Source organism: Seriola aureovittata, chromosome 3 (genome assembly GCF_021018895.1).
Source record: "Seriola aureovittata isolate HTS-2021-v1 ecotype China chromosome 3, ASM2101889v1, whole genome shotgun sequence".
Classification (NCBI taxonomy): domain Eukaryota; kingdom Metazoa; phylum Chordata; class Actinopteri; order Carangiformes; family Carangidae; genus Seriola; species Seriola aureovittata.
In genome coordinates, this window is record NC_079366.1 from 1,139,853 (window position 1) to 1,156,899 (window position 17,047).

At 41.1% G+C, this 17,047-nt stretch overlaps 1 protein-coding gene across 3 annotated transcripts in view; it reads right to left on the minus strand.

The window, feature by feature from the left end:
• LOC130166106 (zinc finger protein 638-like) overlaps positions 1–17,047 on the minus strand; it is a 40,879-nt gene that overhangs the window by 8,818 nt on the left and 15,014 nt on the right. For 2 of the 3 annotated variants that reach the window (XM_056371449.1, XM_056371448.1), the window contains exons 2-8: positions 6,524–8,243; positions 4,172–4,233; positions 3,530–3,559; positions 3,158–3,348; positions 2,526–2,642; positions 1,804–2,003; positions 784–999 (exon numbers count right to left, since the gene is read on the minus strand). In XM_056371449.1, coding sequence (XP_056227424.1) covers positions 784–999; positions 1,804–2,003; positions 2,526–2,642; positions 3,158–3,348; positions 3,530–3,559; positions 4,172–4,233; positions 6,524–8,243 — 2,536 coding nt within the window. The remainder of the gene's footprint in view (positions 1–783; positions 1,000–1,803; positions 2,004–2,525; positions 2,643–3,157; positions 3,349–3,529; positions 3,560–4,171; positions 4,234–6,523; positions 8,244–17,047) is intronic. The other variant, XM_056371450.1, reaches the window with a different exon arrangement.

The window sequence follows — 17,047 nt, forward strand, 5'->3', positions numbered from 1 at the left end:
TACAGTATTTACCTGGATGAAGACAACAGAGACAACAAATTAAAAAAAATTCAGACACTGACTTCAACCTTCTAAGCTGCTAACCAGCTAGTCAAGGCTCAGGATGAGGTGCGGTGAGCCACTATCACCGGTAAAGATTCACCTGATGCAACGCTGTCACTAAAACCTTTATTAATCAGCCTCCGGAGCAGATAGAAACGTGAAAAATAAAAACCATTTGACACCTTGAACCTTTGGTTTGTATTGTAAAGCACTGCTTTTATCCTAATATTCATCAACAACACACACAAAAAAAAATGACAACAGATCTTGAAAAAATTTAACTAAACTGAAAATGTTGAAAAATGTGCTTGTTTTTCCAGCCATATCCAGTTTCCAAGGCAAAGCCAGTGATATACAATAAAAGTCTGAGGTTAAAGCTCTGAAACGGTTTTTATATCATGTTTCTATCTGCTTCAGAGGCTGAGAATTAAAGGCTTTAGTGAACGTCAGGTTTTTCAGAAAGGCTGTTTTCAAACAGTGCTGAGGTTTAAGAGGACGGCTCAGGTCTTAATGGGTTAAGTAGTTAAGTAATAAATTAATTAACAAAACAACTTTTGAACTACCCTCAGTTGTTATGTCTGTGTTTGTGGGTTGTGTTGGGTGTTTTGGTCTCTTCATACCTGCCTGCAGGGTTTATTAATATTACCTTTAAAACAGGCAAAATATTTCTTTTTTCCACTAAAAAGCAAACCTGTAAATGCAAAATGCATCAAGAACCATTATGTTACACTTCTGTCGCACCTTCTGTCCTTCGCCCTTCTTGCTCTCTTCCTCAGAGCACGGCATGAGGATCACGTTGTTGATCTTGCCGAAGGACCCAACTAAGTCAGTAACTTCCTGCTCAGAGGCATCGTTTGGGATGCCCGTCAGATAAACCAGACGTTCTGCAACAGACGAGTCCTGAGAGGCTGGAGTCACCATTCTCTTCTTCTTCTTCGCCAGAGGAGGCTTCACAGACTAAAAAAAACACAGCACAAGGTTTTGGTTAATTTGAGTCAAGCAGAGATCTTACTGCTTTAACCAAGTACTTAAGTAAATATGAAATTTTGGTCACTATCGACTTAGTAAAATTGGAATAATTCAAAAACAGCCTCGACCACCTGTTTAAGCTGTCATCTGTTATATGGGAACAGTTTGACAATTTAAATTGTAACTGGAGATAGTCAAAGGAGAGAGCTCAATAATATTCACATCAAGTCCAATAATATATTGACATGAATGTAATGTAATCCACTATTAAAAAGGGGCTATTTGTAAGTTTTCTCTTGCTGGGAGCGAGTGGTGGTGATTGTCGAGCTTTGCCTACTATTACGCTTACAGGACAAGAGGTCATAATATGTCCTCTGAGCGTATGTGCAAAGGTATGAAGTTTGATGCTGAAATCGCAATGTTTCTTCTAGACTGGTGAGTGAAGAACTGTTAATGCTAACATTAGCTATGTAGCAATAGCAAAACTTACAAATAGCTCCTTTCACGTGTAGTTGATTAAAGATACACTAACAGTTGCTTTTGTGGTTGTGTTAATTGTTATGATCTTAATGTTCATTCGGGGGTTAAAGTGTTTAAGATAGAACATAAAATGTTTACGACCAACAAACAAGCTGACAGAACCGAGGAAAAGTGACTTATGCTCTTAAAACAACTGCATGTTCAACCCTTTGTGTTAATCTACTTCATTAGCTGTGACATTGTGGCCGTGGTTGGTCCAGAACAGCAGCCCTCTGAGTCAAGCTTTACGCAACTGAAGTGAAAAACACCCACTGTGTCAGTGGCCTTGGCACTTGCCGTCTTTGGCATCTTAGCTCCAGTCTTTATCCCACTCCTGACAGTCTTTGTGTTGGACTGTGACAGTCCATGTTTGTTCAGACCCATCTTAGAGGAGGATGGATGTCGGCTGGTGTCAGTGGAGCACTTGAAAGAATCATCGCGTGGACGCTTCAGACTGCTGCGAGAAGGACCTCCTGTGGACACATTAAATGTCATTTAAAACTCCTACATGAACATTTCTGACCAACCCTGCTCATATAGACCCACACAGGTTTGTGAAACCATTATATGTTGTTTGTTGTGCAAACAAGTGCATGATAGTAATGTACATATATATGTGTATAAACATAGAACATGGACATGGAGTCTGTATTGCTACACAAATAAAGCTTATAATTATTATTAACAGAATGAGAGGTGTGCCTGCAGAGGGGCAGTGCTGAAAAAATTATGAAAAAAAAAAAAACTTGCTATAAAGGGAAAAGTCTGCACATCTCACAGCAAAGGCACTACGTTGGCAACACTAATTGATTACATAATATAAACTGTTAGTGCCAATTCATTTTGAAAGAACAACTGACAACCGAGGAATTCCAACACTCGGCTGGCCGACCCATGATACAACCTCATCAGTGAGTCAGTCAGAGACAGACACCCCTGTTTATAGAGCTGGCTCCGCTGTAGTGATCCAGACAAAAACAGACACACTAACTAACCTGATGAATCCCTGTCCCTCCTCTCAGGCCGATGCTCTCTGGAGGATGCGGAGGTTCGATGTGCGTGGGAAGGACTGCGTGAGCCAGAGTGGCGGTGCTCCAACCGATGGCTGTGTTCTTAGGACAGCAAGTAAGGATGTGTGAGTTTAGAAGTGGGTATACTATACTAGAGATATGTTCCCTGATCCGAGTCATTTATTGGTGAGCACCAGCTGATACCAGCACCTACATGAATCTGTATGAAGAGCCCAAAGAGTGAATCAAATACTATTTTCTGTAGCGTTGTGCATCCGAGGAGAGAAGTGCCATTATAGGTTTGTTGAGGCAAGAGAGTTTGGACTACCTGTGAACAACCTTTGTTCATGCCCAGCATGAAGAAAATACTTAAGTATGTTGAATATTTGATAAATTGCTTATTTGAATGTACCTTTCTGCTATTCAGTGATCACAAGGTACATTAAAAAGGCAACAGCACTGAACACAATGATGCATTTTTGACTTAGATCCACTAAATAGTCCCATTCCACTTTTGCAAATCAGCTGAGGACATACTTAGATTATTTTCTAACTTTGCAAAGTTCTACTAAACCCACTTTGTACATGATGTGCCATCTGTCTAACATGTGGCCTACCTGTGTATTGGTGGCAGCGAGGGTGAGGAGAGTAGAGTTTCCCGTGTGGCCTGTGGGGATGGGGGCCCAGCTCGTGTTTGCTGTGAGGAGGACCTGGGGTGGGCGAACCAGAGAGGGATCTAGATACGGAATGGGATGGAGAGTGATCCTTGAGATCCCATAGAGCCCGGCTGCCATATTGTCCACTCCGACTGGATAAAAGAAAACATTCACTGTTGTAACAAGTGGTAGCTTAGAGGCCTACGTTTGCATGGATCAGTGTTTTTTTTTCTTCCTTTCTTTTGCCTTATTCGAAATGTTTGGGAGCAGCTGACTGAGAGGAGTGATGCTCACAGGTAAAAACAGTTTATTGGAAACAAGAGTCCAACTGACCTTGGTGGATTTGGTTTCCAGTGTGGGTACCTTCAGAGACACACAAACATCCATTAGCATGTCATCAAAAATCTCATATTTAGAAAGAATTACAAAATACAATTGTATATATCAATAAAAAGCTGTACTTTTAAACCTCTGCATTAAAAAGTAAGTTAAATAATATTCTGTTCAATGTGAAATGGTCATTTGTAGACACATCAGTTGTATATATTTGACTCACCAGTCACACCAATTCCCAAATATATGACTTATGAAGATGGTGAAGTGAAACAAGCTAAACACCCACAGATTCTTTCCAGATATGGTGAATTAAAGTAGAGCATAAATGCAAGTTAATATAGAACTTAGGTACCGTGTAGCCAGAAACACAGCTTCAGTGAAACACTCATGTTTGTCCATGTCCAGATGTGGAAGTGGGCAATTGTTTGCAAACACGTTTGCCTCAATCACTTAACAGCCTGAAAGCATCTCTGGGCGTGTTTTTAAAGGTTTCTTTTTTTTTATTATCAAAAACTGCTTTATTAAACTTTAATTTTTGTGTCATTTAATACCTTTTGACTGCTCATTCAAAACAAAATGCAAAATACTTTTCTAGGAAACTATGACTTAGTATCTTAATCAGCACATTAATGTCCTCACTTGTTGCGCAGGTCTCTGCAGGCAGCGGTGTGGTTGACGGTGTTTATATGGTCAACCCAGTCCTGAAGAAAAACGACAAACGGGAGAGGACAATGTCAAAATCAGACAGAACAAAGCTGCATTAAACAAAAGCTCAAGTGGATCTTTGTTCTCTGCAGTCATTTTCTAACATGGTGTGAAAACTCTGAACAGAAAGTTGAGACTCCGTTGTTTGATCTCATATTCATGTTCAAACTATGTCAGAGCCGTTAGTAGAAATACAACACTTAGTCTTGCTCTGGAAAATCTGATCATTTGTGTTGACATGCTTTGTATGCATTCTACTTTCGACTCAATCTTTACCATTAATACTCTGCACACTACTATCAGAAAACAAACAAACAAAAGTTATTTTTCTCAACTTTAACAAATTAAATTAATAAAGATAATTCAGAACAACAAAGAGGTTAAGAGTTATATGCCTACAAACCTTATGGAGCCTTGAATTGATCAATGATGAAGGGGTTATTTATTCATCAGGCTACAATGGTGATTTTTCTAATTACATTTTTGCAAATTTGGTGAAAACCTTTATATTAACAATCATGATTCTTTTAATGAGAAAATGTATAATGAAAGAAAATACTATTAATAGCTTGCTTTTGTCTGAATATTCCAGATCTTCAATTAGATCTTCACTTAATACTTGAGAAATTAGGACAGTCCCAATCAATTAAAGGTGATTACTGCTATGACACTGACACTGAGTACAAACCATTTTAAAACTTAGCTACTTGTGTGTATAGTCAATCACAACAGCATTTTGAGAAAACAAGAAATTCACTGGATTTTCTGAGAGAACAGTTTATTCAACAGTTATTACTGCTGAACTATAAAAATTATTTTTATCCCGACAATTTTTGCCAACTAGATTAACTGTTTGTGCAAACAAAAATAATAATTGACTATTGTATCTTGTAGACATCATCCTTTGATTAATACATCATATTACACCTTTTATGTTTCACCCACTGAATGCCATAAGAAACGTCTCTCTACCAGTTTGATATATTTCATATTCATCTATATAATGGAACTGGTCATAACCCAGGAAAACAGAATAACAGTTAGGAAGTAAACAGCAGTTTTATTTGGTGGAATGAGTCGAGGACCAGGATGTTTAAAACTAACCTTATACCTGCTGGTGCTGCATGAGGTCATTAAGTGTACAGTGTTTTCCGGATGTACCTAACAAACACCGTCGTATGGATGCTGGATAAATTTAAGTTTCATTGAATTAACAAATACGCCTAAGCACTTTTTTCTTCTCAGCACAGCCTTTCTTCAAATGTTGATGCACTGTTACTTTTTTACTTCATGATATTTTCAACTTAAAAATATTTTTAAAAATGAAAGTAATTGTGGCAAATGCAAAAGTTTGGGAACCCTACTGAGCCTGTACTTAGTAAACCCCCCTTTGACAGCCGTTGCATCAGGGTGGAAACATTCTGCTAAGCAAATAATACCCTTCATACACCAAAATTAGTGCGCATAAGCTGGTTTTTAAACGCAGAGTTTGCCTTTTTGTTCAGACTGAGGACACACACAATTGCGGGGAGCGATGACACAGGGGAGAAAGAGTGAGCGGTTACCTGCCATGCAGACTCTCATCCCCCAGTTGGTGCTCCTGTGAAAGTGTTGGGGCTTCAATCGATGATTGTGTTTTTAAAACTTATCTTGGGGCTGCAGCTCACTCTGTCATCCTTAATAGCAGTATAGCTGCGGTGTTTCTGGTTTAACAGCACTGTGCTGGACAGGTGACAGGTGTGTCTACAGTGTTTGTGCGCGTGTAAGTGAGTGTTGTGTTTACGTCGATGCCAATCAGAGCCAGAGCAGGTAAAAACCTGTCTACTGCAGAATAATTGGACCAGGGTATAAATGCAGGTTGTTTCCTTTCCCATTGCCAACAAATGCCTGGTATTAGCGTGAGTCTTAGCTGGTTTATTTAACAAGTGGAAAAGGTGCTTAAGTAGGGTGCCCTAACTTTAGCACATTTCTATAAGTTCATAAAATAAAAAGTAATGGCAAAGTAACATTTGAAGGATGTCTGATTGCTGCAGGGGTCCTGTTCACTTCTTGTCTCTTCAAAAATCAACAAAATATGTCATTTGACCATGGGTGGCCGAACTTTCATTCAACTGTAGCTAGATCACATAGAGCAACCGTACTGACGAATTTCAGTGGGAATTACAAACCATGCTCGTCTTGACAACTGCCTGGTGAAGGAAGATTGCAGACTAAATCTCAACATGTGAAGGTATTTCTCTCAGGAAACTGCTCGACATTGGGGTTAGGGGGCATGTTGGCACTCACCTTTTCCTGATCACACTGTATGTGGCACAGGGAGCAGGTATGGGGATACACCTTTGGAGATGCAGCTGAGAAATCACTTATCATGGTAGGTGTAGGTAACTTCTTGCTGCTCCGGTGGGTTTTTGAGCCAGATGAAGAGATAGACCTTCTCGAGGAATCATCACTCCTGGTTTCAGACGAGGGCCTTGGTTTGGGTCCCTCGTGCCTGTAGTCTCGGTCTAGATTACGAGATTTGGATGATGGTGGTAATTCTCTCCCAGGTGACCGACTGCTCTTGCGATGGTCGCTACTTGTTCGCCGATAGTCCCGGTCTCCGTGCTTGCTTGGTTCAGTGTGTTCCAAATGAACCTGCCGCCTTTCTGCTTTTTCTGCTTTAGATGCTGATGAGGATGAGGACGGGTACATTTTAACTGTCCTTTCATTGGAGAGCGGCTCTCTTTTGAAAGTTTCTCTGGTACTATTCTCATCCTTTGCCCGACTGGCATGACCATAGTCAATGACTTTACCTGCTGTCTGTGTAACAGTAAGAAGGCTTGGCACTTCCGGGGAGTGTGAACGTGGCAATGGCGAAGAGCGGGAAGGTGGCAGTGGCATATCATGGATGCTGCTTGAGAACGAGGATGCGGAAGTAGAAGCCACAGTTTTCTGATTGCCAGACTTGTTGATTTGGATGTCACGCAGTATGAATGGTAAAGTATCTGGGGTTAGCTGATCATCAGGGTAGTGACTCAGCACTTCTAAGTCCTCATTTGAAAGTCCAAAACTGGCCAAGATACTTCCTGCACTCTCTGGTGTGTACAAACCCTGACCATCCCCACCGCTACCACTTCCAGGGTGCCGGGCTTGGGGCGACGACGAGTCACTTAAAGGGGCAGTCCAGTTTGGGATGCTTGTTCCCATGTGGCTGCTCTCGGGCTGCTGTTGAGGCCCCTGGTGTCGTTGTGACTGGTGGCTGCCACTAGGTGGAGGACTGGCAAACAGTTTAGTTGGAGGTTGGTAGCTTGACCAGTCTATTCCTTGCTGGTGGCCAGGCTGACTATCAGAGGTAAGTGTTATTGGGTTAGATCCGTAGGTTCCATGCTGACTGATGCCAGAACCTGAACCTTGGTTCTGGTGTTGGTTTGATGGGTTCATGTGGTCAATGAGACGGTGGTCCATGTCCCTGACACCCCTGATAGCCAAAGCAGACTCTAGCTCATCGGGGAGCTGGGTGGGACGGGGAAATTGGAAACCCATCACCTGCGACAGCATATCAGAGGGAGTGCGATTCTGGTGTTGATTTGGATGTGGCTGATGATGAGGCCTGGGCCCATTTGAGAAGGGCTGTGGCCCCTGTTGCTGCGAGTGGTGGTGGTACATGGCAGCAGGAAGACACGTGTGGTGTCGTGTGGTTCTGTTGGTTTTGCAGTTAATCCCAACAGCTGACACCTCTTGTCTATTGAGAAGACTCAGGAGGGCCAGGTGAGGAGGTACTGCTGCTGCAAACCTGTTGTTGTGATACTGGTTGCCAACAGTTATAGTCGATAGAGAGGCAAGCTGCTGGAGAGCAATCTGGGCCTGAGTCTGAGCCAAATGGAGAGCTGTCACCGCAGCAGCACCAGCCACAGGTCCAAATATGAAATGGGTCCCTCTGGTACTGTTGGAAACGGAGAATGTTGCACTGGGATCCAAACGAAGGATAGGAGCAAGGTGCAAATTACTGTCTGTGTGCACAGCGAGGCTGTGAGGTGAAAAGCAGAAATATACTATTACAGATGAACAAGCTTTAATTTTTCATTTCAAAAGTAGCTTTTAGATGAAGTCATTTTCCCCACGCTTTTTTTTTTTTTTTTTTAATATTATGTTGGCTCAATCCTCATTTCGTTTGTGGTTTCTTCCCTTAAAAATGTATCAAAGCACAAAGAAACATGATGAGCTTTGAGATCTCTTTCCCGTGGTCAAGTGTGGCCACTTTACTTTCAGGGTGGGAAAGCAAAGCAACATTATGCAACAACAGAGTCAATGAAAAGCAGAAAAAACCCAAACCAGTGTTTCCCATACATTGATTTATTTGTGGCGGCAGTCACATTTAGATTCTCAATTTTTATTTTTTACTATGTCAGAATCTTATTTCATTGTAGAGCTGTGTGCAGTGTATTGATTCGTTCAGATGCTTCTTGCCCTGCTCTCATTTTCTCTCACAAACACAGTGACATAGGCCACAATTATATTTGCTTGGAGGACGCATGCACAGTTCTGCCCTTGTAGTAGTGGTTGTATGAACTGTTGCAAATGAGTCAACATGGACACTGCACAGAGCCTGATATACTCATGGATGCGGTAAATATCTAACACTAGCCTTAGTTGAACTGGCCATCAGAAGCACCAGAAGAAATCCTGACAAATCGGTGGGCAAATATCCATAAAGTTTTTGCTGTCATTGTCTGACTCTTTCCTTGCCTCTCTGTGTGCCTATCATTCGGGCTGCGCTGAGTGTGCTGGAACTGGGCTCACTGGACAATCACAACCTCTGTCAGCTACCGCCACAAATAGATTCTAATTCTGGAGGACACAATGCAAATAGGAAATAAGTATTTAACCTATGGGGACACTTTGCAGAAGCCTAAACCTTTGGGTGTGATAGAAAAACAAATAATAAGGTTCCAAATAAACATGTTCTATCCTATAATGCATGTTCAACATTACAGCACAGTGGACTTACACAGCATAAACCTCTTTGCCAAAATGTTCACAGCAGAACAAATCTGCTCTGCCTGCACTTTTTTCCTGTAAGTAACATTAGATCACTGCAGTGTCTACAAGTTATACAACACATGTCCAGGAACAGATTCAAAATAAGCACACAAATAGTGAATCCTATTGTACTTTTCTTTGCATAAAGCCAATAACACACAGATAATAAAATGGTGGACATGACTAAACATCCTGAACGACATGTTGGCCTGTTTGCGATAATAAATGTTTTGCAAGACCTGAAGATGAAAGCAAATCCAATGAAGAATAGGGCTTACACCGTATTTGTGGTTAGTTGTCATCAAACATGACAAATTACCATGTGATCTAAACATTTAGCATATATCTGGTATCACAACCGCTCTAATTTGTGATATCCTGTACCTTATCCCAACTTGGGCTGTTTGTTTTTCCTTTAACAACATATACCAAGCTACCTTTGAAATTATTTTATTTTAGCAATAGCATCACTCGTGTCACACAGTGACAGGCTATTATACCCTGTCATCTTCTTCTATGTCATGTACATGACATCCAGTTGTAAATGTGTGCAGTATGTCATAAATAGACCAAAACATGTGTCAATTTGGTGAAATTCTCCAGTGTTCAAGGGCACATTATCTTTTAACAAACCAAGCAGAGCAACCTGTGACCAAACATTGTTAGGAAACAGGAGAGCTTGCATGCTGTGCAAAAATGTATATAAAAGACAGAGAGACGATGTTGTTGATAATCAACTGAATAGATGTTGGTTAAAGAGGTTAAATACTCAAAATTAAAGTTAAGCAGTTTCAACATTTCACAGAGGAAAATGTAGCATGCAGGTTGACATGACATTTCCAATTCATATAAATCAAAAGGAGAGTCTTGAAGTTCATAATATGATGCTAGAAAATCCATTGTGATTGGACCCCACTGGCATATCAAAATGTCTGACAATGACCAGTCCTCCAAAGAGTCACAGCAGTTTTTAAATCTTTTAAACCGACTTCACATAAATTTAACTAATGTTAAGTAACATTAACTGTCTAGAAAATTATCTCAATAGAAAAATCCAACCTGAAAACATATTTCAACAGAGAAGAATAAAAAGCAACACCAATCAAGCCTCAGCGGTTCTTCTTGTTATAACAGTGCTGACTTCTCATTGTGCTTTTGTTGAATAAATACAACTATAGCATCCATTTGTACCTTCTGAACAGACAGATAAGTGTATTAAAGGTGTATATAAGCAGACAGAGCATTGCATGTAAACTTTCTGTCACTAGCTGAACACTCAAGCTCAGCATTTAGAAGGTTTAAAGTTCAAAACTGTGATTTATGGTGCAGTACGTTGATCCCTAAATATAAAGACAGGGAAAGCACAAACATTGCGGGAAATGCTAGAAATAAAAAAAAAAAAACTCATACAAGAGCGAAAGCAAAAACAAAAAAGTGAAAAACAAACTGTGTTCAGGTGCTCCCTGTTTGCTTCAATTACCCTTGAGATGCATCTAGAACTTGATTAAAATCCACTTGTCGCAAACTGAATTGATTGGATGTAGTCTAGAAAGGCACACACCTGTGTATCTGAGGGGATACAATTCACACTGCATGTCAGGACAAAAACCAAGCCATCAAGTCTAAGCAACTCTTTGTAGACCTCCATGACAAAATTCTGGTGAGGCCTAGATCAGGGCAGAGGTATAAAACCATTTCTAAAGCTTTGGGTGTTCCTAGGAGAACAGTGACCTCAATAATTGTGACATGGAAAAAGTTTGGAACAACCAGGACTCTTCAAGAGTTGGATGTCTGGCCAAACCGAGTAACAGGGAAAGAAGGGCCTCGTCAGGGAGGTGACTAAGAACCCAACAGTCCCTCTAACAGAGCTTCAGATGTCCTCTGCAGGGATGGAAAACCTGCTGGAAGGACCATCAACCAGACCTGTGTGGGTCTATGATGAGACAAAAACTGAACCCGAGTACTATGTCTGGTGAACATCAGGCACTGCTCATCATCTGGCTAATACCATCCCTACAGTGCAGCATGGTGGTGGTAGCATGATGCAGTGGGGGTGCTACTCAGTGGCAGGGACCTGGAGACTGGTCAGAACTACTGCTCTACTGTGCAGGCTAATAATCCTGGGTTTGAGCTTCATCATCATGAACAGCCAAACTCACAATTCATGTCAATTAATGTAATTTGTTTATTTGTTTGTTGTTCCATACATGTAGGTGTTTTGACAATGACTAAGTACATTTATAACATTAAAATTAAATCAAATGACTGGAAGCAGGGTGCTGCAAACACACACTGCTCCACTATTAAACATTGACACGACTCAGGCACTTGTGAAAACCCTGTCATTCTTAAAGTATCGATATTAATAATATGGGTACTGCAACACTTGTTTGGTGCTCCCATACCGTCCAACCCTACAGCCAAGACAAGGTAGTGGCTTCCAGAAAAGCCTCTGACTGTCCGACCAAAACCTGGACCTAAACCCTACAGAAGCTTTAGAGATACCTTTAGATGGCCATTCACAGACCCTAACTATAAAATGTGATGGGTTCTCCCAGTACAGCAACTCTTTCTGCACATGTGTTCCTATTTGGTATTTGTAATTTCTGGATTTGGAGCCCATTGCCTATAATGTTTTAGCTTTCACTCTTTTATGTACTTTGTCCTTAGAGGCCACCGTGAACATATGGTACAAGACGTGACTCCTTGTTGCATTACATTAAGGACGCACATGCAGACTATAGTAAACATGTCAGTGTTTGTAGGGAACGTGGATAATTAGGTTGAATTGAATACCATAAATGGAGAGGCTGTCCGCACTGCCTCTCAAAGAGAACATTAAAGAAGCTAAGGATTGGAGGCTAATGTTTGGTTTGCGGAGACTCCCTACTGCCACTGTCGCCTTTTTCACTCTATTCCGTTCCCTTTCCCATACATTGCTAATATTTATACCAGATTCTGATGCAACTCAGGTCGTTATACTACCATACTAATACTCAGATACAACTCCATTTAGCAACTTACTGCGTTTATGGCTGCAGCAGAGCCCCTACATGGCACCCGTCTTGTACGGACCTGCACAGCTGAGACTCCGGGGTTTCGGAACCAGACCGAATCTCAAATACAACACCACAAAACACAATGCTCATACTATGACAGATTAAATGGTGTATTTGTTCGCACAATTTATAGATGTAGACCTGGTAACACAGGACTACCCTACGTAGACCTACTTACCAGCCATTTTGGGTGTTTTCTAGCTAGCTAACTGGCTATTGTTAGCCACCAAGAGAGGAGGAATATCAGCAGTTCCGTTACATTTAGTGAACACTCGTACTATTTCCAAGTTCACCACATTCAATAAATACCACTCACAGTGAGTCGAAGTGGATCTTTGTTGTTACCGGAAAATCTTGATTCCTTTTCAGCTTGTAGTCATTAGCGTCAAGATGGGCCTGTGTTCCGCCATCAGCGACAAAATACACTTCCGCCGCGAGTTTTTCAGAATAAAACTCTCATCTCCACAAACCTCCCAAACGGCAAAAGGGGGTAAATTCATTTTTGGTTTTGGTCCTAAGAAGACATGTCCATAAGAAATAGAAGTTCACATAACTTTACGTTTACGTTTTAAAGCAGAATTAAGACTATCATGGGACACTAAAACTCAGCATATCAATAATGCAGTAGGGAATTATCACCACTGCACGCACGCACATACGCACACACAGACACACGCGCGCACGCACGCACGCACGCACGCACACACACACACACACACACACACACACACACACACACACACCTGTTAAAGCACTCTGTTACCCACAGTATTCGTCTCCTCTTTCAGTTAGTGTGATAGAGGAGGTGAGAGACAGTCATAAATTGAACTCCATCAGTTCTTCTTCTTAACAACCACATGAATAGCCACCCCCACCCCCACCCCCAGAACTTATTTTATTGTGATGGTTATTTGTTGAGCCAAGAGAGGGGGCATCTGTCACTCTGGTGTACTGACCTGAGATAACCCTGCTGAGTGACTGGAATGGAGAATGGACAGAGGGAAAACACGGGAACAGGAGAGAGTGTGTGATGACCAAGCAACAGTATGTGATACATGTACTATGGTAATTCATCTCAAGTATGGTCCACAGTTGATTTAGGTCATATTGAAAAGGCAGCTGCAGGGTTGTTGCCACTGCATTGATCACCATGTCATGCAGAATCCACTTGGGTTTAAATCTTGTGATTCTTAGCCAATTGTGGTACAATCATGCTTGTTTAGATGGGATCCAGATTTACTTATCAATACTTGATGTGATGACATTTCCTTTAACTAAATATAAGACAGATACAACTTTTCTTGGCAACAAGGATTCAAAGTTATTGCTCAATCCCAGAGCTATAAACACTAAAAACCAATCTTTACATCTTGCAATTTTAATGTATTCAGTATCCACAACCAAACCATTTACTCAAAGCAATACCTGACTCTACAGAAGAATTAGAGGTTTCATTTCTGTATAAGATTTAGAAAAGACTTCCTGTCTCTCACAGGTACACTCTTTTCTGTTGGATTTTTTTTTTTTTTTTTTACATATTACATAAGGAGAGGAGACTGACAATAGTAGAAATAAATGGACAAATTGTAGGAGCGCTAAAATCAACACTGACTGATTTCAAATATTTAAATAAGAAATGTTAGCAGCAACACAACCTAGAGCTATTTCTGAGGCACACACGTCCCTGAATGTGATAGATGCCAAATGTCCCACGTGAATGTTGCTAAGAGCTTGTTTGAGGATGGCAGCATTTTAAACCTTCCTTTTAGCTGCTGAAAGAAAATCTCAGTGATTATTACACAGTACTGTATATCAGAAGCAAGAGTTGCCATTTTTTTGGTCTGCGCACACACACACAACACACACACACACACACGCACACACACACACACACTGTTGCTAGAAGCCTGCCTGTGAGGTTGAGGGGTGCAGATGTGTTTGTGTTGGTTGATATTAGGGCCAGGGGAGGTGTACAGATGGACAGAGCGGGAGAGGGGTGACTGAATTGAACTTCTGGTGAACTGACCAATAGTAAACCATCCTGACTGTGTTGACAGTGGATTCCAATATTCATGCAAATGAAAGCAGCTCATCTGGTGCAAAAGGCATGAGTCACATCATTTCCTGTTTCGGTGCAACCCACTTTACAGTGAGAAGACATCAGGCACGTAAAAGAGTTTTTTTAGGTTTTAAAATAGGAAACTTTTATGGTATATATAAGCATAATACATGTGATCATTTAGAGTAATAACTTTTTATATATGTAATAATCTCCTAATAAAGGTCTATGAGGAAAATGCCTCTTGTTGGTTGCCAATGGGGCAAATTGGCCACTGTATGTCCAATTCTGTCACTGTAATGCATCCATGGTACTGACCTCTGAGGATACGGAGACCTGGAGTCCAAAAAAGAAGAAGCTATCAAGCTTTTATAGTCTGCTCCAAGTGTCGTATTCTGTAATAAATCAGACACAAGTCTTTCCCTGGAGAAGTAACACTGGTTTGTTTAGTCTATGCATTGAGCATGTGACGGTTCAACAACACGCAATAGTTGACACATAGAATATCCCACATTTTCCCCTTCAAGTAAACAAGGCTCCCTAGATAAAAAAAATTAATTTGGAACATACTCGGGTCGCATGCTTGTTTTCAGGCCAAGAATACGCCTGGTTCCACGGCCTGAATCTGGCGCCTAATACAGCATGACTGTCAGATGCTACTTCCACATCTTGACCATAGACTGTAAATAAAGATGAACGTAGCACCTGCTGTTTTGAAGCTCAGAGTGAGCTCCTTCACCGTCCTCATCTTGGCAGCCCATGACTCCCAGCTAATCCAAAAAAATTGGGCAAAGAGGAGGGGCGTGTGTGAGACTGAGACTTTGATGCATGCTGGTTTGTGGCAAACATACGCTCACCCACCTGTCACTTAAAGCAGCCACGCCCTCAATTCTACATAACTTTAAGCCTTAATTAAATGTAAACAGGTGAGTTATATAAACAGGTGTCATGAAGGAGGAAATTAGCTCTAAAGACCAAAACTGTTTTTGTACCAGGCTGTAAACATGTTTATATCTGCTGTAAAGTTGGACATTTTAACATTGGAGTCTATGGGGACTGACTCACTGCTGGAGCCAGACTCTAGTGGTCATTAGAGGAACTGCAGTTTTTGGCTCTTAAATGTTGGCTTAGTTTTTTCTTAATTTTCCAGTCCAGTCAGAAGGCAAGTGGTTCTGTTACCTTCATCTCTGCTGCAGGTCCTGAAAGGTGTAGTAGATTTGCAAGATGGACGGTGGTGCAGGTTCTTCTGCGACCCAGGTGGGTTGGTCCACTGAGGATTGTGTGTATTTCTCCCTTATTACAGCTTCATTCAGTTCCAAAGCACCAATCATGCATCTCTTCACCTCTGCTAAGATCTCTGTCATTTATAATGGTGGTTGTTTAACAGGTCAAGAGGTCTTCAACTGGTGTCAGTCTCATTGTCCCTGTTTCCTTATATTAAATCTGGCCTGTTCATAAATCATGTTTTTCTTGACAAAAAAGACTAAAATCTCTTACAGCCTGGTACATGTGACTTCTATAAGAGGCAGTCCTATCAGGAGTTCATTGGCCTCATGTCTCGTGCAGTAAATGAGAGTATGAGCTCTTCTCTGTGGACATATGCAGCTAGCTTGATTAAATCTTTTGAATTGTCGTATCCGTCTGAGCCATGCATGGAGCTTTGAAGAAGAAGGACTCTGGACTATTATTCAGTCCAACCAAACAACATGGCAAGGTGTCTATAGGCCGTCTGTGCAGCAGGTTATTATGACCCATAGTTATGCTTTGTTACCAGGCGACATCTAGTGGTTGTAGTAATTACGACAGGAGCAAAGGGAAAAGTGCAGTGACGTAGTATAAAGAGATACAAAGTAGATGGATGGGTCAGCAAAACAAAGGAAAGTGGTGTTCGATTCCCATGACAAAGTTAACCATGTTGTTATTACTGTAACCATGCCAACAAAGATGATCAACTGTTGAGGAGGTACTTACTTTAACCCAAATGAGCATCTATTCCTAAACCTAACCAGGCCATGACCGTTATTATAGTAACTGTGGCAATGGAGGTAGGTATGCTGCTCTTGATACAGTTGCTGTGTTTATTATTGTAACCATGACAACCAAGGTTCGGTGCGTCTACCGCCATAGGGGCGCTATTTCAGGAGACACTCCCATGGGTTGGGTGTGGTTGTTGGAAAAGTTGTTGCTTCATTCCAACTAGGAAAACATAACAACAACTTACAGGATATTCCAGCAGTGTCTTACACCACCTTGCTGTTGCCACACAGAATATTCCACATTAAGATGCATGGAATCGATTGTATGTTGAATACATCGTGTTAAGTCGTAGTCCTGTTAGCGTTAAAGCTAGCTTCCAAACCAGTAGTAACATAGGCCTACTGTATGAGAAACGATGCTGCAATTAGTCTAAAGCAAAATAGACCAAAATAATAAAAAACATTTAAAGTGTATGTTATATAAGAAAGAAGAGAAGTGAAGAACAGAATGTAATCGAATGGCTGTGATGTGTTCATCTGTTTCTGCAATGAGTCTGATGACTGCTGGCCCTCTTAACCTGAATGTCAGAGGTTGAATTTTATTAGCAAGTAGCCACTGCACTGTGTGTGTGTGTGTGTGTGTGTGTGTGTGTGTGTGTGTGCTTGTATTACTCATGTTGTAAGGACATAACTCTGT